Source organism: Periophthalmus magnuspinnatus, chromosome 9 (assembly GCF_009829125.3).
Source record: "Periophthalmus magnuspinnatus isolate fPerMag1 chromosome 9, fPerMag1.2.pri, whole genome shotgun sequence".
Lineage (NCBI taxonomy): Eukaryota > Metazoa > Chordata > Actinopteri > Gobiiformes > Gobiidae > Periophthalmus > Periophthalmus magnuspinnatus.
The window spans coordinates 3,705,727-3,729,811 of record NC_047134.1 but is presented as its reverse complement, the minus strand read 5'-3'; the positions used below and the strand labels follow the sequence as shown (position 1 = coordinate 3,729,811).

Sequence of the window (24,085 nt, the reverse complement as noted above, 5' to 3'; positions counted from 1 at the left end):
TGAGACCTGGACGACTGAGGGAGTACACAGACATCAAAACCAGGATTCTTGTACTTTTCTTTACAAACTCCCTCTGACCTGATGTGAAACTGATAAATATTTAGCACAAGGACGAGCACCAAACCAAGTCACAACGATAAACAGAGAAAGGATTAAAGGCACCATGAAATCTGAGAATATGATTTATTCAAATATAAAATAAAGGTCAGACTCAGGACAAAAATACACAAAGGAAATCTGTACAACAACAAAGAGTTTAAACATGAGAGAGACACTGTGCCACCTGCTGATGTCATCAAGTGCTACCCATACACCATATAATATATGACCCTGGTTTAATCCTGGTTTAGTCCTGCTTGAGTCCCAGCTCAGCCCTGGTTTAGTCCTAGTTTAGACCTAGTTTAGTCCCGGCTCAGCCCTGGTTTAGTCCTGGTTTATTCCTGGGTTAAACCTGGTTTAGTCCTGGTTTAGTCCTGGCTCAGTCCTGGTTTAGTCCTGGTTTAGACCTGGTTTAGTCCTGGCTCAGTCCTGGTTTAGTTGTGGTTTAGACCTGGTTTAGTCCTGGTTTAGTCCTGGTTTATTCCTGGGTTAAACCTGGTTTAGTCCTGGCTCAGCCCTGGTTTAGTCCTGGTTTAGACCTGGTTTAGTCCTGGCTCAGTCCTGGTTTAGTCCTGGTTTAGACCTGGTTTAGTCCTGGTTTAGTCCTAGCTCAGCCCTGGTTTAGTCCTGGTTTAGACCTGGTTTAGTCCTGGCTCAGTCCTGGTTTAGTCCTGGTTTAGACCTGGTTTAGTCCTGGCTCAGTCCTGGTTTAGTTGTGGTTTAGACCTGGTTTAGTCCTGGTTTAGTCCTGGTTTATTCCTGGGTTAAACCTGGTTTAGTCCTGGCTCAGCCCTGGTTTAGTCCTGGTTTAGACCTGGTTTAGTCCTGGCTCAGTCCTGGTTTAGTCCTGGTTTAGACCTGGTTTAGTCCTGGTTTAGTCCTAGCTCAGCCCTGGTTTAGTCCTGGTTTAGACCTGGTTTAGTCCTGGCTCAGTCCTGGTTCAATCCTGGTTTAGTCCTGGTGTATTCCTGGTTCAGTCCCAGTTTAGTACTGGTTTAGTCCTAGTTTGGTCTTGGCTCAGCCCTGGTTTAGTCCTGGCTCAGACCTGGTTTAGTCCTGGCTCAGACCTGGTTTAGTCCTCGTTTATTCCTGGTTTAGTCCTGGTTTAGTCCAGGTTTAGCCCTATTTAAGTCCTGGTTTAATCCTGGTTTAGTCCTGGTTTAGTCCTGGTTTAGTCCTGGTTTAGCCTTGGTTCAGCCCTGGTTTAGACATGGTTTAGTCCTGGTTTAGTCTTGGTTTAGTCCTGATGTAGTCCTGGTTTAGCCCTGGTTTAGTCCTGATTTAGTCCTGGTTTAATCCTGGTTTAGTCCTGGTTTAGTCCCGGTTTTGTTTTGGTTAAGACCTGGTTTTGTCCCGGTTTAGACCTGGTTTAGTCGTAGTTTAGTCCTGGTTTAGTCCAGGTTTAGCCCTGCTTAAGTCCTGGTTTAATCCTGCTTTAGTCCTGGTTTAGTCCTGGTTTTGTTTTGGTTTAGACCTGGTTTAGCCCTGTTGGAATGTGGAGCTTAAAGCAAAATGCTGCTGGTAAAATTCAAAAATATTGTGCAAAATAAATCCACTTGCAGCGCCTTGATCCTGAGAGTGAAATAAAAATAAAAAAAAAGCATAACTTTTTTTTTTTTTTTACAATTTTTTATATGAAATGTTTGTGAAGTCCCATAAAAACATCTAACCCTGTCACTTAGACCTGTACAAACATGTTCTGAAATGTACCTGTGTCAGATGCCCTCCCTGTGTGTGTCAGATGCCCTCCCTGTGTGTGTGTGTGTGTGTGTGTGTGTGTGTCAGATGCCCTCCCTGTGTGTCAGATTCTTGTTTTAGTCAGTTCAGATTTCAGTCTTTTTGTCAGTTCTTCTGGTTTAAAATGTGAACTTTGAACAGAAACACATTTTAAAAACATAAATCATAATTACATATTTTCCCCAAATTGTTCAGCCATAGTTGAAAAAAAAAATAAAATCAAAGTTCAGAATTGTCACAAGTCTGAGCTCAAAAATCTGAAATAAACAGTGAAATATTCAAAGAGTCTTTAATGCATCTTAGGTCCTGCAGCCGAAGAAGTCGACTCCGATCAGACGCGGGTACCCCTCCAGAGGGGACCCGGCCTCTGGGTACCCCTCCAGAGGGGACCCGGCCTCTGAGTACCCCTCCAGAGAGGACCCAGCCTCTGGGAACCTGTCCACAGAGTTCACCCCCACCGGGTCAAACTTCCAGTACTGCCTCCCCCGAATGAAGTGAGCGTAACCTGCAACAGAGAGAGGGTCAGGGAGGGCATCTGACACAGGAGGACACACGGGGAGGCCCTCTGACAGTGGTAGGGCATCTGGCTCTTACCGTAGATGTCCCTGAAGGCGGCGTGCAGGTCTCGGGGGACCCCCCTCCAGGCGCTCAGGCTCCGGGGGGGTCCAGGCTCCACTCGTCCCTCTTTAGGACTGAACTTCCAGAACGAGTCTCCTCTGAACAGCAGCGTGTCAAAGCTGTGGTCCCGCCCCCACCGCAGAGACGCCTGCACCCCCAGGACCCCCAGACCCAGAGAGGACAGGGGCTCGGGGCCACGCTGCTGCATCTGAGCGTCAAACACCCAGTACCTGGACCCTGCAACAACAAAGTACTGTTACTAATACTAATACTACTACTACTGCTGTTGCTACTACTACTACTGCTACTACTACTACTGTGACTACTACTACTACTATACAGTACTTGAACCCAGAGTACGCAGTAGGGCAGTGTATTTGTTTATTGTTCTATCATTTCTTATTGGAGCAGTGCACTTCATGTGAGTCACCAGGAGGGGGAGCTGTGGGATCAGCTTCACTCTGGAGGATGAATTTACCTTGACAGCAGACAGGGTTAAACATCACAGTGTACCACATCTGCAGCTTGAACTGGACTCTGGACATGCTCTGGAGGTGTGATGCTAACTGGAGGCACTGCTCTGTCTGAAGCTCTGTTAGTCAAGTAAGTCTTTAATCTGATCTTTGTTTTAACACAATCTGACCAGACCTGATTTACCTGAACTACAACAGGTCAGCTGATCTGTGCTGTTAAACAAACCCCTATCAAATAACATTACAATCACAAGCTAGCATTAGCATTAGCATTAGCATTAGCCAAAAGTTTGTCAGTTAGTCACTCTCACCTTTTTGTGTAAAATCAAACTCCTAAACAGGACCATGAACTCTCGGTCTGACCACAGGCTCCTGAAAAATCGACTCAAGGACTGAACAGGACTAAACCAGGAGTGAACAGGACTAAACCAGGACTAAACCAGGAGTGAACAGGACTAAACCAGGACTAAACCAGGAGTGAACCAGAACTGAACCAGGACTTAGCTTTCAAACTTTTCGGTAGTGTTTGCTAATGCATGCATTATGTCACCATGTTACTGCTGAACATTTGCCCATAGACATACATGCAGAACACCCCCAATGTTATGTCACCACAAAGTATCGATAGTAGCCACAGCTGCCCTGGGACAGACTGGCAGAAGTGAGGCTGCCAGTGTGCACCATCAGCTCCTCCCACCACCATCACACACCACATTCATCAGCAGCGAGGGTGAAGTGTTTTGCCCAAGGACACAACATCAACCTGCTCTGAGCGAGATTCACACAGCCCAAACCACACTCAACTGGGACCGTTCCTGACCTTGGAAAAACCAGATATTCCCGGACTTGTCCTCGAACGCGGCGTCGATGTTGTGAGGAAGGCCGCTCCAGTGGCGTGATGCCAGCGCCGGGTACCCCGTCTCCAGCCGCCCCTCGCGGATCCGCCAAACGAAACCAGAACGGAAGAAGAAGAGCTCGCCACGGATCAGAGCGACCGCGTCAAAGTCTGTGTGACACACGTCCGGCTGAGGAGAGGGGGAGGAGGGAGAGGAGGAGAGAGAGAGAGAGTGGAGGAAAGAGCGAGAGAGGGGGAGGAGAGGAGGAGGAGAGAGAGAGAGAGAAAGAGGAAAGAGAGTGGAGGAAAGAGAGAGAGGGGGAGGAGAGAGAGGAGGAGACAGAGAGAAAAAGAGTGGAGGAAAGAGAGAGGGGGGGAGGAGAGAGAGAGGATGAGAGAGAGAGAGTGGAGGAAAGAGAGAGAGGGGGAGGAGAGAGAGGAGGAGAGAGAGAGAGAGAGAGAAAGAGGAAAGAGAGTGGAGGAAAGAGAGAGAGGGGGAGGAGAGAGAGGAGGAGACAGAGAGAAAAAGAGTGGAGGAAAGAGAGGGGGGGAGGAGAGAGAGAGGATGAGAGAGAGAGAGTGGAGGAAAGAGAGAGAGGGGGAGGAGAGAGAGGAGGAGAGAGAGAGAGAAAGAGGAGGAAAGAGAGAGAGGGGGAGGAGGGAGAGAGGAGGGAGAGAGGAGGAGAGAGAGAAAGAGCAAGAGAAAGTGGAGGGAGAGTGAGAAAGGGGAGGAAGGGGAAGAGAGAGTGAGACAATGAAAGGAGAGGGGGAGGAAGAGATGGGGGGAGAGAGAGAGAGAGAAAGAGGAGGAATGAGAGAGAGAGGGGGAGGAGGGAGAGTGAGAAAGGGGAGGAAGGGGAAGAGAGAGAGAATGAAAGGAGAGGGGGAGGGGGGCCGGGGGGGAAGAGAAGGGGAGGGAGAGAGAGAGAGAGAGAGAGTCGGGGGGAGAAAGGGAAGGGGGAAAGAGGGGAGGTGAGAGAGGACAGAAAAGACAGAAAGAGAGGAAAGAGAGAACAGGAAGGGAGAAGAGAGAGAGAATTTTAGTCACAAACTGATGAGGTGTTTTACTGCAGCTGTGTGAAGTTGGGGGTTGGATACACTGTTTAAAGTGGTCAGTGTGAGGTTAGGGGTTGGATTCCCTGTTCCAGACACATACTCTTGCACTGAAGCCCCACAGTGATCACCCCGGTTTCGGAAATTAGAAGTGTGCGGAACTGTGGAACATTGACTTTGAGTGACAGGTGAACTTAACCAACCACTAGAGTCTAAAAAGGCTCGTCTAGGCATGATTTAGTTGTTTTTTCCCTCAAAGGACCTCCCCTGGACTGCAGTGGAACTCACTGGCGTCAGGATCTCGTTGGTCTCTGGCGGTGTGGCAGGTGCGGCAGGTGCAGGTGGGCGGGGCGTCAGGGGCGGTTGGGGGCGTGGCTTGGCTCCGTACAGGTACTGGATCCCTCTGCGGTCGTCCTCGCTCAGCCTCGGGGGAGAGGAGAAGGAATAGTACGCCGACATGATGGCTCCAGGCACTGGGGAGTGCTGCAGCCCCAGAACATGACCAAACTCATGAGCGGCCACCTGCAGAAGGTCTGTGCCTGAGGAGACCAAAAGACCAGGAGACCACAGTCACCCATCACACACATCTGAAACATCTGAAACATCTGAAATATCTGAAACATCTGAAACATCTTGCATCCTCCTTTGACCCTCTGCTCCTCTCCCCTGCTCCTCTGACCCTCACCTCTGCTCCTCTAACCCTCTGACCCTCTCTGTTCCTCTGACCCTCTCCTCTGTTCGTCTGCATATTACTTGTGATACCTTACAGTATTTTGACAGAAGTATTTTACCCATGTGGTACATTGCTGTAGTAGTATTATTATAGTAGTAGTACATGAGAGTATTTTACCCATGTGGTTGCCGAGGGTCCAGGCCTCGTCGTAGTCGAAGTGCACGTCTCCTTGGCGATGGGTTTTGGGGAAAAAGGCGTGAGCCAGGATACCCCCGGGGCCATCGAACGGGAGGTTATCCCCGTGCCAGTACCTGCACAGAGAGAACGTGCATGTGAGCAACAACACACAGAGGAAACACATGTGAAAAACAACACACAGAGAACACACATGTGAGCAGGAAAACGCAAAGAACTCATAGAGATCACACAGAGAACTTATATAAAATGCATGAATAATGCACCCAAACAATAAAAAGCTTTAAGTGTCATGAAATGAACTGTGTGAAATGTGCTACAATAATAAGAATGCAAAAAAGTCAGTTGTTTACCTGACGTCGGTCCGTATATCCGCCTTCCTGCTGTGGAATTGTTCATTTGTTTGTTTGTTGTTTACCTGGTGAAGTCGATCCGTATGTCCGCCTTCCCGCTGTGGATCTCGGTGAAGCTCAGAGGCGTCACGTCGCTCCAGATTTTCAGAGCTTCTTTAAAAACTCGTCTCACTTTCTCCTCGCGCAGTTGCCACGGGAAACGTACTATTCTGGAACATACAGACCATTTAAAAACATCATAAACATATTGTAGATTCAGCTCTTCAGGTCAAAATGAGCCCACTGTGCACCGTCTGCGTCAGAGAATCAGGAACTGCACTGTTAGCATGCTAGTTGTTGTGTCAAAACTCAGCTCTGGTCTCTGAGAGTTGTGAAAAATGCTTATAATCTCATCATGGTGAATAATTAGAATGCTCTGAATGCATAAGGTCAGTGAGGAGTAACTCTGGACCACTGTAAACGGTTTAAAATGAACTAGTTCTGTTCAGTAAAGTAAAAATTTTAGACTTTAAAGTGCACATTTCTCTAAGACATAGTTAACATCACTAGATTTAAGATTGAACTCGTTTTCTGATTTGGGTCTTTATAATGTTATTAAGTTTATAATGTTACTTCCTGGTTGGACACAGCAATAGATGTGACATACATAGAGGTACTGTCATAACTGTTACCCAGCAACCATAACGTAAACAAGAACCAAAACGTGTCTAAATTACACAATAGTTCTGATTAGACTCATACAAATAAATGACATCACCTTTATTTAGTATCATAAGGCTGTAGATCATAAAGGCGTCACTGCACAACAACATGTGGTTTTATAAAGAGGATTACCATTATAATGTAAACGCTCGTTATATTAAATGAGGCTGAATTCCATTGGACCTGATGCACAGTTATGACATCATCACCTGTGTGTGTGTGTGTGTGTGTGTATTCATCAAAGTGTGGGGACCAAACTCTGTACACACTCACATCATGGGGACCTGTCTCGTGAGGTTAGAGTTTAGGTTAAATCCGCCCTGTTCAAACTGTTCAGATCTTTATCCATGTTCTAGTTGTTCCTTCTCATTGAGCCTCTGAAGTTGTATTTGGAGTGATTCATGTTTGAGTTGTCATTTTGGTACAAATGAAAAAAATGTGCTGATCGTGTGATGTGCAGCTATCCATAGGGAATCCCCGAAGTGAGCGGACTTGTTTCTTTTATTAAGTTGCTTTAAATGAATATATTTAAAATGTGTAAATTATAACATGATGATCCATGAGACACAAAAGGGCTGATTTAAGGTTAGGGTTTCAGTTCAGGTTAGGTGAATGTCCCCAGCAAGCATAGAAACCCAACATGTGTGTGTGGATATGGCGTGAGTACGGTGGCCTCTTTAGGACAAACCTCAGCCTGTCTCACTCTGTTATTACTGGCTCCGGCCCCAGAGCGTCTGTGACTAAAGTGTTAATAAAGTTTAATCAAGTCTAAAAGCTCAGGGACAAAGGGCCCCCAGGAGCCAGACTGAGAGGGGCCAGAGCAGCTTTATATGAGCTACAGGGGGAGGGAGGGCATCTGACTCACGGGGATATAGGAGGACGAGAGGGCACCTGACACAATCGGAAACATGGGAGGGCATCTGACACAATCTGACACAATCTAACGCTCAGGGAGGGCATCTGGTACTGGTTTAGTCCTGGTTCAGTCCTGGTTTAGTCCTGGTTTAGTCCTGTTTTTTTCCTGGTTTAGTCCTGGTTTAGGATGAGAGGGCATCTGACACAATCTGACACATGCAATACAAGGGCATCTGGTGTACCTGAGGCTGGGAGGGCATCTGATGTACCTGAGGTGTACCTGAGGCTGGGAGGGCATCTGGTGTACCTGTATGTGAGCTCGGTCTTGTCGAGTCGTCCTCCGTGCAGCACAAAGCGTCTCTGTCTCTGCCTCGGTCCAGTCGCTCTCTGGGACAAATCCTGCAGCGTCGGGAAGTCCGGAACCCCGCACCGAGGCCTGGATCTGAGTCCGGACGAAGACCAGGATTTCGTTCGGTTCAAGGACACACCCAAGTCCCGAACTGGGTCTTGAGCCGGTCTAGACCACTTCTTCAGGACTGAGAACTTCTCCTGCAACAAGAAACAAGGTGAGGGTCAGAGGAGCAGAGACAGAGGAGCAGAGACAGAGGAGCAGAGCCAGAGGAGCAGACACAGAGGAGCAGAGACAGAGGAGCAGAGTCAGAGGAGCAGAGACAGAGGAGCAGAGACAGAGGAGCAGAGACAGAGGAGCAGAGTCAGAGGAGCAGAGTCAGAGGAGCAGAGTCAGAGGAGCAGAAACAGAGGAGCAGACACAGAGGAGCAGAGGCAGGGAAGCAGAGGCAGAGGAGCAGAGTCAGAGGAGCAGAGTCAGAGGAGCAGAGACAGAGGAGCAGATACAGAGGAGCAGAGACAGAGGAGCAGAGGCAGAGGAGCAGAGTCAGAGGAGCAGAGTCAGAGGAGCAGAGTCAGAGGAGCAGACACAGAGGAGCAGACACAGAGGAGCAGAGTCAGAGGAGCAGAGTCAGAGGAGCAGAGCCAGAGGAGCAGAGCCAGAGGAGCAGAGTCAGAGGAGCAGAGTCAGAGGAGCAGAGTCAGAGGAGCAGAGTCAGAGGAGCAGAGTCAGAGGAGCATATCGTTTTATTTTTGTGACAAATATTGAGTCTGTTCTAAATTAAAAACAAACTCTATCTTTAAACTCCTCTGTGATGTGCTAAGTCCTGATTTCCTGTCCCCTCCTCTTACTCTCTCTCTCCCCTCCTTTTCCTCCCCCTTCCCTCTCTCTCTTTTTCACACATGTCTTTGATGAGCATCTCTCTCTCTCTCCTCTCCCCTCCTTCTCTCTCTCCCCCTTTCCCCTCTCTTTATCTCTGTCACACGTCTTTAGTGAACGTCCCTCTCTGTCTCCTCTCCTCCCCCATTCTCCCGCTCTCTCTTTTTGTGAGCATCCCTCTCTCCTCTCTTCCCCCTCTCCTTCTCTCATCTCCTTCTCTCTTTCTCTTTTTGTGAGAGTCCGTCTCTCGTCCCCCCTCCTACTTCCCTCTCTCTATTTTCGTGAGTGTCATTCTCTCCCTCCTCTCCTCCCTCTCTCTCTTTTCGTGAGTGTCCCTCTCTCTCTTTTCGTCCCTGTGACTTGTGTCCTGTCACTGTTTTAGGTTTTTTTTTGTGACAAATTCTGAGTCTGTTCTGAATTAAAAACAAACTCTCTCCTTAAGCTCCTCTGTGATGTGCTGAGTCCTGATTTCCTGCCTGCTCCTCTTTCTCTCTCTCCCTCCTCTGTCCCTTTTCTCTCTCCCTCTTCCCTTTCTTCTGTCCACCCTTCACCTCTCTCTCTCTGTTCAATCTCTTCTACCTTCCTCCCTCCTCTCTTCATCTCTTTCTGTTTCCCCATTCCCTCTCATCCCTCTCTCTCTCTTCCCCTTCTCTCTCTCTTTCTCTTGTTTCAAACACATGTCTTCTCCCATCCACACACATCTACAAACATCTACAAACATCCACAAACATCCACAAACATCTACAAACATCTACAAACATCCACAGACATCTCCAAACATCCACAGACATCTACAAACATCCACAGACATCTACAAACATCTACAAACATCTACAAACATCCACAGACATCTACAAACATCCACAGACATCTACAAACATCTACACACATCTACAAACATCCATAAACATCTACAAACATCTACACACATCTACAAACATCTACAAACATCTACAGACATCTACAAACATCTACAGACATCTACAAACATCTACAAACATCTACAAACATCTACAAACAGCCACAAACATCCACAGACATCTACAAACATCTACAGACATCTACAAACATCTACAAACATCTACAAACATCTACAAACAGCCACAAACATCCACAGACATCTACAAACAGTCACAAACATCTACAAACAGCCACAAACATCTACAAACATCCACAGACATCTACAAACATCTACAAACATCTGCAAACATCTACAAACATCTGCAAACATCTACAAACATCTACAAACAGCCACAAACATCTACAAACAGCCACAAACATCTACAAACAGCCACAAACATCTACAAACAGCCACAAACATCTACAAACATCCACAGACATCTACAAACATCTACAAACGTCTATACCAGTGTCACGTTCTCCTGACCTCAGACCATCTCCTGGCTCAGTCCTGGTTCAGTCCTGGGTTAGTCCTTGTTTAGACCTGGTTCAAATCTGGTTCAGACCTGGTTCACTGGAGGCAGGACTAATGCACTTGTTTTGGATTTAGACTTGAACTTTGACCCCTTTGAAGTCTGGAAGCAGTCGTAACCATAAGCGTTAGCATTAGCTGAAGGGTCAGAGGTCAGACGCGTTTCACCCTCAGCAGGGGGAAATTTAATGACAGAGCAGGGTCAGACCTGGTCTAGACCTGGATTTGAACTTCAGACCAGGACTAAACCAGGACGAAAACCAGACTAAACCAGGTCTAAACCAGGTCTCAACTAGGACTTAAACTGAACTAAACCAGGACTAAAGGACCGCCCCCAAAAGCGCGGACCAGACCGCCCCCAAAAGAGCTGAAGTTCCTTGTCTCCTGTTGTCCTCTCTGCTCCTCTCTGCTACTCGCTGCTCCACTCTGCTCCTCGCTGCTCCTCTCTGCTCCTCTCTGCTCCACTCTGCTGCTCTCTGCTCCACTCTGCTTCTCTCTGCTCCTCGCTCCTCCTCTCTGCTCCTCGCTGCTCCTCGCTGCTCCTCGCTGCTCCTCGCTGCTCCTCGCTGCTCCTCGCTGCTCCTCGCTGCTCCTCGCTGCTCCTCGCTGTTGTTTAATGTGTCAGCTCAGAGGAGTCTCACAGCAGGACTCAGATCTGATGTACTGTGTAACAGATATTTCATGGCTCTGGTCTTATTTCTTCGCTAAAGCCTTAGCTCAGCTGCTCCACATGAACAGCTCCATGTGACGATGTCATCGGGCAGTGGCTCAGGTTGTGCAGGTGTGAGTTTTGGCCAGAGAACTTGTGCTTCAGCACGGATCGATTCAAAATATATCAATACTCAGGCAAGACTCCGACTCAAACATGTGAACCTCAGGCACTGGGCCTGAAAATGACTTAAACCTTTCATTTGTTGCTTCAGATGTGATTCAGATTTTGGTCTTTGGGACAAACAGAATGTGTCAGATTCATCCAAGCCTCAAGATTTTGGTTCAAAGTTTTGTTTAGTCTGAACCAGGACTGATCCTAGACCCCTCCTCAATATAAACAAACTCCTCCTTTAGTCCTGGTTTAGTCCTGGTTTAGACCTGGTTTTGTCCTGGTTTAGTCCTCATTTAGACCTGGTTTTGTCCTGGTTTAGTCCTCGTTTAGACCTGTATTCAGTCCTGGTTCAGTCCTGTGTTTTTCTAAACTCTTTAAACACATTCTTTGGGTCCTGCTGCGTCTGAGCCTCGTTTAAGAGGCAGAGCGAGAGCCTCAAACTCATGTCTGCTACACAGTTACAATCTACGACGCCCGTGGATCATTATGTTATGATTTACACATTTTAAATCATAATGTTCATCTAAAACCATTTAATAAAAGAAACAAATCCTATGATTTCCATGTTAGAAAACTGTGGTGTCCAATGGGAGCTGACGTGGCTGTAAACGTCATCACAACAAAGCGCTGCATGCTGTCGGCTGCGGCGACTGCAGCCAGACAGTCTTTATCAAAATGAACTTAATCAGATTTGATTTATAAACTTGATTTCACTTAAATAAAGCAGATCTAAGGTTTAACTGACAGAACAACTGTTTCTGAGTCAAATCATCAAAATAAAATCAAGCAAACGACTAGCATGACTGACGCAGATCTGGCAGATGACTCAAATTGGGAAATGACAAGGAGTTTAGCGACGCTGTGAATCAAACCTAATGCTACCAGGAGCCACCTCAGTCTTCTCGGCTTCTTATTAATGTTCATATCTTGACTTCCTGACCAAATAAAATAAAAACCTGAGGATCATGTAGAGCGGGTTAATATGAACATTTAAGACCAAAATGACGAGTCTGACAGCAGCAGTTACAGAGAGAGGACAGTTTTTACATAGAAAGTGAATTAGAGCCGATGGAGCTGAATCACACCTACGATCACTTCCTGTTTGGAACGCGGTGGCTAGCGGGTTAGCTATGTCCATTTATCTATACATCTATGAGTTGTACAGAGGATTGGAAATGAGCCAAAAGGTCAAAGGGCACCGCTTCACGTTGACACTGATTTGATTTCGAAAGTGTTTTACAAGAACCAAAACTGAGCAAAGTGTTACACAAAAATCAAACAGGATCAAAAGGACAAACAGGCGGCTCCTCAGGTTCATGTCGGGCTCCACTGCAGCAGATGTCACTGTGAGTCACCCACGTCTCATCATTATCACATCACATCATTATCACATCATTATCTCGGGTTCTTTTGCCTCTTTGGGCGTGTCCTGCGACTGTGATCAAAGCCAGAACTGAGACAAACACATTTAAACACTTTGAGGTCCTGTATTATGCAAACTGACTCTCGTGACCATTAATCCATGTTCTAATGCTCCTCAAAAACAGACCTGGAGTTGTGTTTTGTTTCATTCACACGCGTCTGAGTAAGACTTTATTATCAGTCTGTTATTAGAACATGATTTAAAGTTTAGAGTTACACAGCATAATAGAGAAGATTTAACAATTAAGACTCTTGGAGAACATCTGACCTTAAACCACCTATGGGACATGAGGAACATGAGGAACCTGAGGAACATCTGAGCAACATTTGAGTAACATCTGAGGAACATTGGAGCAACATATGAGGAACATCTGAAGAACATCTGAGGAACATTGGAGCAACATATGAGGAACATCTGAGCAACATATAAAGAACATCTGAAGAACATATAAGGAACATTGGAGCAACATATGAGGAATATCTGAGGAACATCTGAGGAACATCTGAGGAACATCTGACGAGCATCTGAGCTCCTGCCCCCAGACTCAGAGTCACATCATTCAGACATTTACAGCTTTAACAACAACACCTGCACCATCACTGAGAACAACACGTGAGTCAACAAGGAACTATGAGAGCAGGATCCAAAACCAGGTCTGAAACAGGACTAAACCAGGATTTAACCTGGACTAAACCAAGTCTGAACCAGGACTAAACCAGGATTTAACCTGGACTAAACCAAGTCTGAACCAGGACTAAACCAGGACTAAACCTGGACTAAACCAAGTCTGAACCAGGACTAAACCTGGACTAACCCAAGTCTGAAGACAGGACTAAACCAGGACTAAACCTGGACTAAACCAAGTCTGAACCAGGACTAAACCAGGACTAAACCTGGACCAAACCAAGTCTGAACCAGAACTAAACCAGGACTAAACCTGGACTAAACCAAGTCTGAACCAGGACTAAACCTGGACTAAACCAAGTCTGAGACAGGACTAAACCAGGACTAAACCTGGACTAAACCAAGTCTCAATCAGGACTAAACCTGGACTAAACCAAGTCTGAACCAGGACTAAACCAGGACTAAACCTGGACCAAACCAAGTCTGAACCAGAACTAAACCAGGACTAAACCTGGACTAAACCAAGTCTGAACCAGGACTAAACCTGGACTAAACCAAGTCTGAGACAGGACTAAACCAGGACTAAACCTGGACTAAACCAAGTCTCAATCAGGACTAAACCAGGACTAAACCAAGTCTGAACCAGAACTGAACCAGGACTAAAGCTGAACTAAACCTGGACTAAAGTCTGAACCTGGACTAAACCAGGTCTAAACCGGGTCTAAACCAGGACTAAACCGGATCTAAACCAGGTCTAAACTGGATCTAAACAGGACTAAATCGGGTCTGAACCTGGACTAAACCAGAACTAAACCAGGTCGGAACCAGGACTAAACTGGGTCTAAACCAGGTCTAAATCAGGTCTGAACCAGGCCAAACCAGGATTAAGCAGGTCTAAACCAGGACTTGGAGAGCCTTCTCTAAACATGCTCTTCATCTTGCTCAGATGTCAGTTCTGGTATAAACAGTAAAACTGAGGATAATCCCATAATCCCATGGTGCAGAGAGGAGCTGTCACTCAAACAGTCCAGACTCTGCACTGCTCAAAAGCACAACACAAACACACAAACTCATTACACCTGATGCCCTGTCTGCTGTCCACACTCGTTTAGAGGCTGGTTAAACAGTTTCATGTGGATAGGCCCAATGATTCCACAGATATGATCCATAAACAAGGCCACACGTCTCGGGGGTAAAGTAAAACACCACTACACTGTGTCAGATGCCCTCCCTGCCCTGTTTGGCTCCCGTGTGACTGGGTTGTCGTAAATATTTTTCTGCAGATGTGGGACACTTAAAGTGAATCATAGACAGACCAGGACCTGAACCCGGACTCTGGGAAAACCTAGATCAGACCCAGACTCTGCTCAGACCTGTCCCAGTTTAATAACAAAACAACCTGACACGAGAAGCTGAGTCAGCAAGACACAAGAGCAAGAACTGATCCAGGACTAGACCAGGTCTGAACCAGGACTAGACCAGGTCTGAACCAGGATTAGACCGGGTCTGAACCAGGACTAGACCGGGTCTGAACCAGGACAAGACCGGATCTGAACCAGGACTATACCGGGTCTGAACCGTGACTGGACTGGGTCCGAACCGTGACTGGACTGGGTCTCAACCAGAGTGGTTGACAAAGCAATCTGACAAAAGCTGAGTCAGCAAGACACAAGAGCAAGAACTGAACCAGGACTAGACCGGCACTGAACCGGGACTGGACCGGGACTGGACCGTTACTGAACCCGGACTAGACCGGGACTTGACCGGGACTAGACAGGGACTGAACCAGGACTAGACCCAGACTGTACCGAGTCTGAGCTGGGACTGAACCAGGACTGGACTGGGTCTGAGCTGGGACTGAACTGGGACTAGACCAGGTTCCACTCCACTGACATTGTGTCTGTAGCTGTTCATCTCAATCAAATCAAAATCACAGTTTGAACGGACACAATGATCAAATCACAAAGTCACATTGTCTCCTCCACAAACATCTGCCTCATTCTGCAGAAAAACATCTAACCCTGTGTGCCAGATGCCCTCCCTGTGTGAGTCAGATGCCCTCCCTGTAGTTTATATCTGTACAAACATGTTGATAAATGTGATTCTTGATTCTTCTGGACAAGTTTGAATGTACCATAATGCACTGCTCTGGTCTGTTCTAATGTTGTTTCCTCATCACAAACAGACCAGGACTTGTGTTTTGTTTCACACATGTTTGACACACAAACCCTGCATATTTAGGCTGAATTCTTCCCTCAAACAGAAAACACTCTGTTCCACCTTGTGATGTCATCATGTGGTAATACAGGAAGTGCTCCACTGTGTTTTAAAACTCCATACACCTTCAATAGAATCATTAGGATTATTTCAGCCCTGGAATTGCCAATCTATACTGAACTAAAGGTAGAAGGAGCTGTTAACTTGAAAACTACCACTTCATGACATCACAAGGTGGAACAGAGCATTTTGAGCTTTAGAGATGTTACAGACTAAAAATAAAGTGTTACTCAAACTTGTGTGAATGAAACAAAACACAACTCCAGGTCTGTTTTTGAGAAGGAAACAGCATTAGAACATCAGCCTGTTTGTGTGACCTTTGAACCGAATCCTTTTATTAAAACAAAAATCACAAATCTAATCAAAATATCATCAAAATCACTATTGGATATCTTTTCACACATTGTTCAGCTTTAGTTGTGTCATTGGGAAAAACACTGCCACCTCCGTCCCTAGTATGAATATGCTGTGGGTCTAGACCAGGTCTGGACCAGGTCTGGGCCAGATCTGGATCAGGACTTACTGAATGTAAACACTGTGTGTGTTCAGCTGTAACCCTCTGACACTTCCTGACTTGACCTCATGACCTCTGCTCTTCAGCCAATCACAGCACAGCTCTCATACTTTCAGACAATCAGATCACAGTGTTGAAACTTGACGTGTTGAAAGCAAGAGGACTAAACCAGGACTAAACCAGGACTAAACCAGGACTAAACCAGAACTAAACCAGGACTAAACCAGGACTAAACCAGAACTAAACCAGGACTAAACCAGGACTAAACCAGAACTAAACCAGGACTAAACCAGGACTAAACCAGGACTAAACCAGGACTAAACCAGGACTAAACCAGAACTAAACCAGGACTAAACCAGAACGAAACCAGGACTAAACCAGAACTAAACCAGAACTAAACCAGGACTAAACCAGAACTAAACCAGAACTAAACCAGAACTAAACCAGGACTAAGCCAGAACTAAACCAGAACTAAACCAGGACTAAACCAGAACTAAACCAGAACTAAACCAGGACTAAACCAGAACTAAACCAGGACTAAACCAGGACTAAACCAGAACTAAACCAGGACTAAACCAGGACTAAACCAGAACTAAACAGGGATTAAACCAGGACTAAAAGGGACAGACATAGGAAGAACATGCAAACGCCACAGACACAGCGAAAGCATGCAAACTCGACACAGACACAGTGAGAACATGCAAACTACACACACACACACACACACACACCCCCTCACACACACACACCCACATACACACAGGGAGAATATACAAACCCCACACACACAGGGAGAACATGTAAACTCCACACAGAAACAGTTAGAATATGTAAACTCCACACAGACATAAGGAGAACATGCAAGCTACACACACACACCCACACACACACACCCACACACACACACCCACACACACAGGGAGAATGTGCAAACTCCACACAGACACAGGGAGAACATGCAAGCTACACACACACGCACCCCCCCCCCCCCCCCCACACACACACACACAAAGAGAGCATGCAAACTCCACACAGACACAGGGAGAACATGCAAACTCCACACAGACACAGGGAGACCATGTAAACTCCACACAGACACAGGGAGAACATGCAAGCTCAGGGGTTGTAGTGCTGTTTAATACCGTGAGCTGTTCTGTGGTGTCATTTTGTGTTGGGGAAGTCCTGGGCCTGTGTGAACTCGTCTGAACTCAGAGACACAAGTACACAACTATCTCTCCTCCTCTTCCTTCTCCTCTCTCTCTCCTCCTCTCTCTTTCTCCCTCTGCTCCTCCTCCCCCTCTCTCTCCCTCCTCTTTTTCTTCACCCTTCCTCCTCTCTCTCTTTCTCTGTCACAGACATAACACGTCTCTGCTGCAGAAACACAATCACTTTCTCTCCAAAACAAACAGATAAGAGCTGAGTCCAGGCTGAAAAGCAAAACACAGATCTAAACCAGGGTCTAAACCAAGACCAGGACCAAGACCAAGACCAGCACCAAGACCAAAACCAGACAAGACCAAAGCCAGGAGCACGATCAAGACCAAGACCAGGACCATGACTGAGACCAAGATCAAAACTAGGACCAAGACCAAAACCAGGACCATGACCAAGACCAAAACCAGGACCATGACCAAAACCAGGACCATGACCAAAACCAGGACCACGACCAAGTCCAAAACCAGGACCACGACCAGGACCATGACCAAGACCAAAACCAAAACCAAGACCATGACCAAATCCAAAACCAGTACCACAACCAAGACCAGAACCACGACCATGACCAAGACTGCAATCAAGACCAAGACCATGACCAAGACCACAAATAAGACCAAGACCAAAATTAGGACCAAGACCAGGACCACAACCAAGACCAAACCAGGACCAAGACCAGGACCTGGACCACAACCAAGACCACAACCAAGACCAAAACCAGGACCAAGACCAGGACAATGACCAAGACCAGGACCATGACCAATACCATGACCATGACCAAGACCATAACTAGGACCAAGACTAGGACCAAGACTAGGACCAAAACTAGGACCAAGACTAGGACTAGGACAACAACCAAGACCAGGATCACGACCAACACCAAAACCAGGACCATGACCAAGACCACGACCAATACCAAGACTACAATCAAGACCAGGACCACAACCAAGACCAAAATTAGGACCGAGACCAAGATCAAAACCAGGACCACGACCAAGATCAAGACTAGGACCAAAACCTAGGACAATGACCAAGACTAAGACAATGACCAAAACCAGGACCACGACCAAGACCAAAACACGGACCATGACCAATACCAAGACTATGACCAAAACCAGGACCACGACCAAGACAAAGACTATGATCAAGACCAAGACCAGGATCAAGACCAGGCCCACAATTAAAACCAGGACCATGACCAAAACCAGGACAAGGACCAAGACCATGACCACGACCAACACCACGACCATGACCAGAACCTTGACCAAAACCAGGACCACAACCAAGACCAAGACTACTACCAAGTTAGCAGTTAGTGGGTGCTTAGCAACGCTGTCAATCAAACCTGTTGCTAATGATAGTAGGAGCGACCTCAGGGAAAGAAGGCGCCTGATTTTGATTCAGGGACGAAGTAGTGAAATAATAGAGAGCAGGTTAATATGAACATTTTAAGACATTTTAAGACCAGAGACCAGACCAGAGGGGACTCGGGGGACTCATGGAGGGGCTCACGGGGGGCTCATGGGGAACTCAGGGGGTCTAGTGCATACATAGAAAGTGAACTGAAGTTGATGGAGGGGAATCGCGTCCATGCTCACTTCCTGTTTGGAACGCGACAGATAGCAGGTTAGCTCTCTCCATTTATATATACAGATTTTAGCCTAGCCCCGCTATCGCTCTGATTGGTCAGAACTGATCACATGATCATGTTTTTCACATCAGACAGTGGGCGGAGCTGGATTCAAGAAGTGATGACATTTTGCACCAATGAGCTCAGGCCACTGCAGACACATGTTCAGATCTGAGTGTGCTTCCAGGTTGCGGGTTTTTACACTGTCCTGAACAGGAGACACGACCACACCTGAGACTTTTACCCCCTTCACCTCTCTCCCTCTTTTATCCCTCATTCCTCTCTCCCTCCCTCGCTCCCTCTTGTTTTTATAGTTTTTTTTTTTAATGAGCCCAAACGTGCTAATGACAGAGAAAAGCTCCAATCAGAGACCAGACCAAAACCGGCCATAAACCTGGATTAGAGGACTAAACCGGGATTAAAAAGACCTGATTTAGACCAGGACTAAACCAGGAGCAGAGACCAGATGAGACCAGAGACCAAATGAGACCAGAGATCAGACCAGACCAGAGGCCAGACCAGACCAGAGACCAGACCAGAGAACAAATGAGACCAGAGACCAGACCAGACCAGAGACCATACCAGAGACCATACCAGAGAACAAAATAGACCAGAGACCAGACCAGAGAACAAATGAGACCAGAGACCAGACCAGAGAACAAATGAGACCAGAGACCAGACCAGAGACCATACCAGAGACCAGACCAAAGACCAGACCAAAGACCAGAGGCCAGACCAGAGGCCAGACCAGACCAGAGACCAGACCAGACCATACCAGAGACCATACCAGAGACCAGACCAGAGACCAGACCAGAGACCAGACCAGAGACCAGAGACCATACCAGAGACCAGACCAGAGACCAGAGACCAGACCAAAGACCAGAGACCAGACCAGACCAGAGACCAGACCAAAGACCAGAGACCAGACCAGACCAGAGACCAGAGACCAGACCAGAGACCAGACCAGAGACCAGACCAGAGACCAGACCAGAGACCAGACCAGAGACCAGAGACCATACCAGAGACCAGACCAGAGACCAGAGACCAGACCAAAGACCAGAGACCAGACCAGACCAGAGACCAGAGACCAGACCAGAGACCAGACCAGAGACCAGACCAGAGACCAGACCAGAGACCAGAGACCAGAGACCAGACCAGAGACCAGAGACCAGACCAGAGACCAGACCAGAGACCAGACCAGAGACCAGACCAGAGACCAGAGACCAGACCAGAGACCAGACCAGAGACCAGAGACCAGACCAGAGACCAGACCAGAGACCAGACCAGAGACCAGACCAGAGACCAGAGACCAGAGCAAAGATCAGAGACCAGACCAGAGACCAGATTAGAGACCAGACCAGAGACACAGGAATGGGTCAAATGCAGGTTTAACCCAGAGGAGCCTGGAGCATTATGTGTTGGATTTATACACCTCCTTCCAAGAAAAACGTTCCAGCGTTCTTCACTGACTAAACACTCTGTGGAAGTACTGCTGGAGCTACAGCTGCCCTGGGGCAGACTGACAGAAGTGACGCTGCCTATATGCACCATCAGCCCCTCTGACCATCAACAACAAACACAACACATTCATACAAGTAATGTGGCTGAAGTGTCTTGCCTAAGGACACACCGACAGTTTACACCTGGTATAGACCTGGTTTAGACCTGAATTAGACATGGTTTAGACCTGGTTTAGTCCAGATTTACATCTGGTTTAGACCTGGTTTAGACCAGGTTTAGTCCTGGTTTAGACCTGGTTTAGACCTGTTTTAGACCTGGTTTACATATGGTGTAGACCTGGCTTAGACCTGGTTTAGTACTGGTTTAAACCTGGTTTAGACCTGGTTTGGACCTGGTTTAGACCTGGTTTAGACCTAGTTTAAACCTGATTTAGTCCAGGTTTAGACCTGGTTTAGTCCTGGTTTAGACCTGGCTTAGACCTGGTTTAGACCTGGTTTACATCTGGTTTAGACCTGGTTTAGACCTGTTTTAGACCTGTTTTAGACCTGTTTTAGACCTGTTTTAGACCTGGTTTAGACCTGGCTTAGGCCTGGTTTAGTCCTGGTTTAGACCTGGTTTAGACCTGTTTTAGACCTGGTTTAGACCTGGTTTAGACCCAGTTCAGTCCTGTTTTAGACCTGGTTCAGTTCTTGCGGCTCGCCTCAGGAAACAAACAGGATTTATGGGTCTGAGTCTCATTATAATCATCATAAAGACTTCCTCTGAAACATTTAACGAGACCAGGTCTAACCCAGGTCTAAACCAGGTCTAAACCCGGTCTAAACCAGGTCTAAACCAGGACTAAACCAGGTCTAAACCATGACTGAACTAGGTCTAACCTGGATTTAACAGGACTAAACCAGGTCTAGACCAGGTCTCGTCCTGAGGAGGTAAACATGGGGCAGTTTTATGACATACACATTTTCATAAACAGTATTTTTCTTCTCTTTTAAAACACAAAAACAGAAAAACATGTTTGGGACAGAATCAGAAAAGGAAAAAAAAATAAATAAATAAAAGCTTTTGTGAGAATGACACAGACGTGATCGGAGTCAGAAGGACTCGGAGGGACACTTCACCCACATGGCCTCAGTGTGAAGGTGGAGCTGCTGGTGGAGGTCAAATCTCACTTCTGTCACACTTTGAGAAGCACAGAGAGACTTAAGGAGCAGTGATCAGACATCACACTGGAGGAGGAAGGGTCCTGGTTCAGTCCTGGTTAAGTCCTGGTTTAGACCTGGTTAAGTCCTGGTTTAGACCTGGTTCAGTCCTGGTTTAGACCTGGTTCAGTCCTGGTTCAGTCCTGGTTCAGTCCTGGTTCAGTCCTGGTTTAGACCTGGTTCAGCCCTGTTTCAGTCCTGGTTCAGTCCTGGTTTAGTCCTGGTTTAGACCTGGTTCAGTCCTGGTTCAGTCCTGGTTCAGTCCTGGTTTAGATATTTTGAGGCTCAGGTTCAAATGCCTGGGATGTTTCACTCGTGTGTGGATCTACTCCAGTGTTGACTCTTACGCGTTTCATTCATAAACAAACAGTGTGAAAACAAAGAGGCCTGTGGTTCAACTCCCTCAGGCTGCACTGACCCTCCAGCAAGACACTCCAGACACGAGCACAACCAGAGCTGAGCTCAACTAAAATGAACAAGTGAACATTTCAAAAACACTGAAAAGAGAGAGGGGAGAGAGGGAGGAGAGAGGGAGAGAGGAGAGAGGGAGGGAGTGAGGAGAGAAAGAGGAGAAAGGGAGGGAGAGAGAGGCAGGAAAGAAGAGAGAGGGAGAGAAGGGAGAGAGGAGAGAGGGAGGGAGAGAGAGAGAAGAGAGGGAGGAGAGAGGGGGAGAGAGAGAAGAGATGGAGAGAGAAAGGAGAGAGGGAGGAAAGAGGGAGAGAAGAAAGGGAGGGAGAGAGAGGAGAGAGAGAGGGAAGGAGAGAGAGGAGAGAGGGATGAAGAAAGAGAGGAGAGAAGGGAGAGGAGAGACGGAGGGAGAGAGAGGAGAGAGAGGAAAGAAAGAGAGCGGGAGAACGGAGAGGGAGGAGAGGGAGGACAGAGAGGGAAGAAGAGAGAGAGGAGAGGGAGGGAGAGAGGGAGAGAAGGGAGAGAGGGAGGGAGTGAGTGAGGAGAGAAAGAGGAGAAAGGGAGGGAGAGAGAGGCAGGAGAGAAGAAAAAGGGAGAGAGGGAGGAGAGAGGGACAGAAGGCAGAGAGGAGAGAGGGAGGGAGAGAGAAGAGACAGAGAGAGAGAGGAGAGAGGGTGGAGAGAGGGAGAGAAGGGAGAGAGAAGAAAGGGATGGAGAGAGAGGGATGAAGAAAGAAAGGAGAGAAGGTAGAGGAGAGAGAGGAGAGAGAGGAAAGAAAGAGAGAGGGAGAACAGAGAGAGGGAGGAGAGGGAGGACGAGAGAGAGGAGAGGGAGGGAGAGAAAGGAGAGGGAAGAGAGGGAGGAAAGAGGGAACGAAAGAGGAGAGAGGAAAATGGCGTGTGAGACAAAATACCATAACCAACAAGACAGAGATGGAGCAATAGAAGAAGAAACAGGTCAATGAAACAGAGAAAAGAGGAGAGAAAAGGAGAGAGAATGGGGAGCAGAGAGAGAGAGAGAGAGAAGGCGGAGAGGAGAGAGAAAGGTGAGAAATGAAGAGAAAAGGAGGGGGTGCGGGTTGAAGGAGGAGAGGTAATAGAGGTCAGGATCCTGCATATTTAGGGACACGCAATCTGCAGAAAAAAAAAAAGTTTCACAAAAAAATAAAGAAACCAAGATGAGACAAAGGAGGCGAGGAAAGGAGAGAGGGAAGAACGCGAGGAAAAGAGGCGAGGAAAGGAAAGGAGGCGAGGAGGCAGAGTTTCGCACAAAGCGCATTGAGCCGAGTCCCGGCGCTTTAAAAACGTGCGGAGACAAGTCTGAGAGTAAACTCTGATACAAAAGAAAAACCCACTCCACGAGACACGAGACACGAGACACGACACTTTAAACACCACATGTGACGGTAAAACTCACAGAAATGTTCCGCAGTGTCAAATACAACCACCGGCGCGCGCGGGACAAAGCGCACAGGAGCAGAGTGTCCTGGTTTAGTCCTGATCCAGTCCTGGTTTAGAACTGACTCAGTCCTGATTTAGTCCTGTTTTGTCCTGGTTTAGGCCTGGTTGAGTCCTAGTTTAATCCTGGCATAGTCCTGGTTCAGTCCTGGTTTAGTCCGGGTTTAGTCCCAGTTTAGTCCCGGTTTAGTCCCGGTTTAGCCCTGGTTCAGTCCTGGTTTAGTCCTGATTTAGTCCTGGTTTAGACCTGGTTGAGTCCTAGTTTAGTTCTGGCATAGTCTTGGTTCAGTCCTGGTTCAGTCCTGGGATAGTCCTGATTTAGTCCTGGTTTAGACCTGGCTGAGTCCTAGTTTAGTCCTGGCATAGACCTGGTTCAGTCCTGGTTTAGTCCCTGTTTAGTCCTGGTTCAGTCCTGGTTCAGTCCTGATTTAGTCCTAGTCTAGTCGTGGTCCCGGGACTGACCGTGAGCGCGCGCTGGTTCGTGGGGTGTCCGTGTAGCGCGAGGACGCGGAGGACGAGGAGCGCGAGGAGCCGCATGTCTCCGCCACGCGCAGCTTTGTCCCACTGCACGCGCGCACCTACGGCCCCGCGAGACACTCACAACACGCGTCACGTGACACCGGAGACTGTGTGTGTTTACTCCAGAGAGACAGAGAGAGAGACACAGAGAGACACAGAGAGAGAGAGACACACACAGAGAGACAGAGAGAGAGCACAGAGGGACAGAGAAGAGACAGAGAGCAACAGAGAGAGAGACACAGAGAGACAGAGAGAGAGACACAGAGGGACAGAGAGAGAGACAGA

General features: G+C 47.5%; 1 protein-coding gene across 2 annotated transcripts; it reads right to left on the bottom strand.

Moving 5' to 3' along the window:
- Nucleotides 1–243: 243 nt before the first annotated feature.
- LOC117375744 (stromelysin-3-like) lies at nt 244–23,857 on the bottom strand. Of its 2 annotated transcripts, XR_008648791.1 has the most exons (9): nt 23,744–23,857; nt 7,901–8,142; nt 6,102–6,245; nt 5,666–5,799; nt 5,104–5,354; nt 3,748–3,952; nt 2,431–2,691; nt 595–2,341; nt 244–341 (listed from the first exon to the last, which is right to left on the bottom strand). XR_008648791.1 is itself a non-coding variant. In XM_055223954.1 (8 exons), exons 1-8 carry the CDS (start codon nt 23,816–23,818, stop codon nt 2,136–2,138), a joined length of 1,518 nt encoding a protein of 505 aa, XP_055079929.1. In that variant the 5' UTR covers nt 23,819–23,857; the 3' UTR covers nt 244–2,135. The 2 variants fall into 2 exon arrangements, 1 of the variants encoding a protein (XP_055079929.1); XM_055223954.1 differs by having other exon boundaries at nt 244–2,341.
- Nucleotides 23,858–24,085: the final 228 nt, after the last annotated feature.

Bases quoted from the DNA above. Each gene is read 5' to 3' on its own strand.
- LOC117375744 (XM_055223954.1), bottom strand. From the start codon at position 23,818: ATGCGGCTCCTCGCGCTCCTCGTCCTCCGCGTCCTCGCGCTACACGGA. The intron at 8,143-23,743 runs GTCAGTCCCGGG...TTCTTGTTGCAG, and splicing joins CGAACCAGCGCGCGCTCACG to GAGAAGTTCTCAGTCCTGAA. The intron at 2,692-3,747 runs GTCAGGAACGGT...TTGTTGTTGCAG, and splicing joins GAATATCTGGTTTTTCCAAG to GGTCCAGGTACTGGGTGTTT.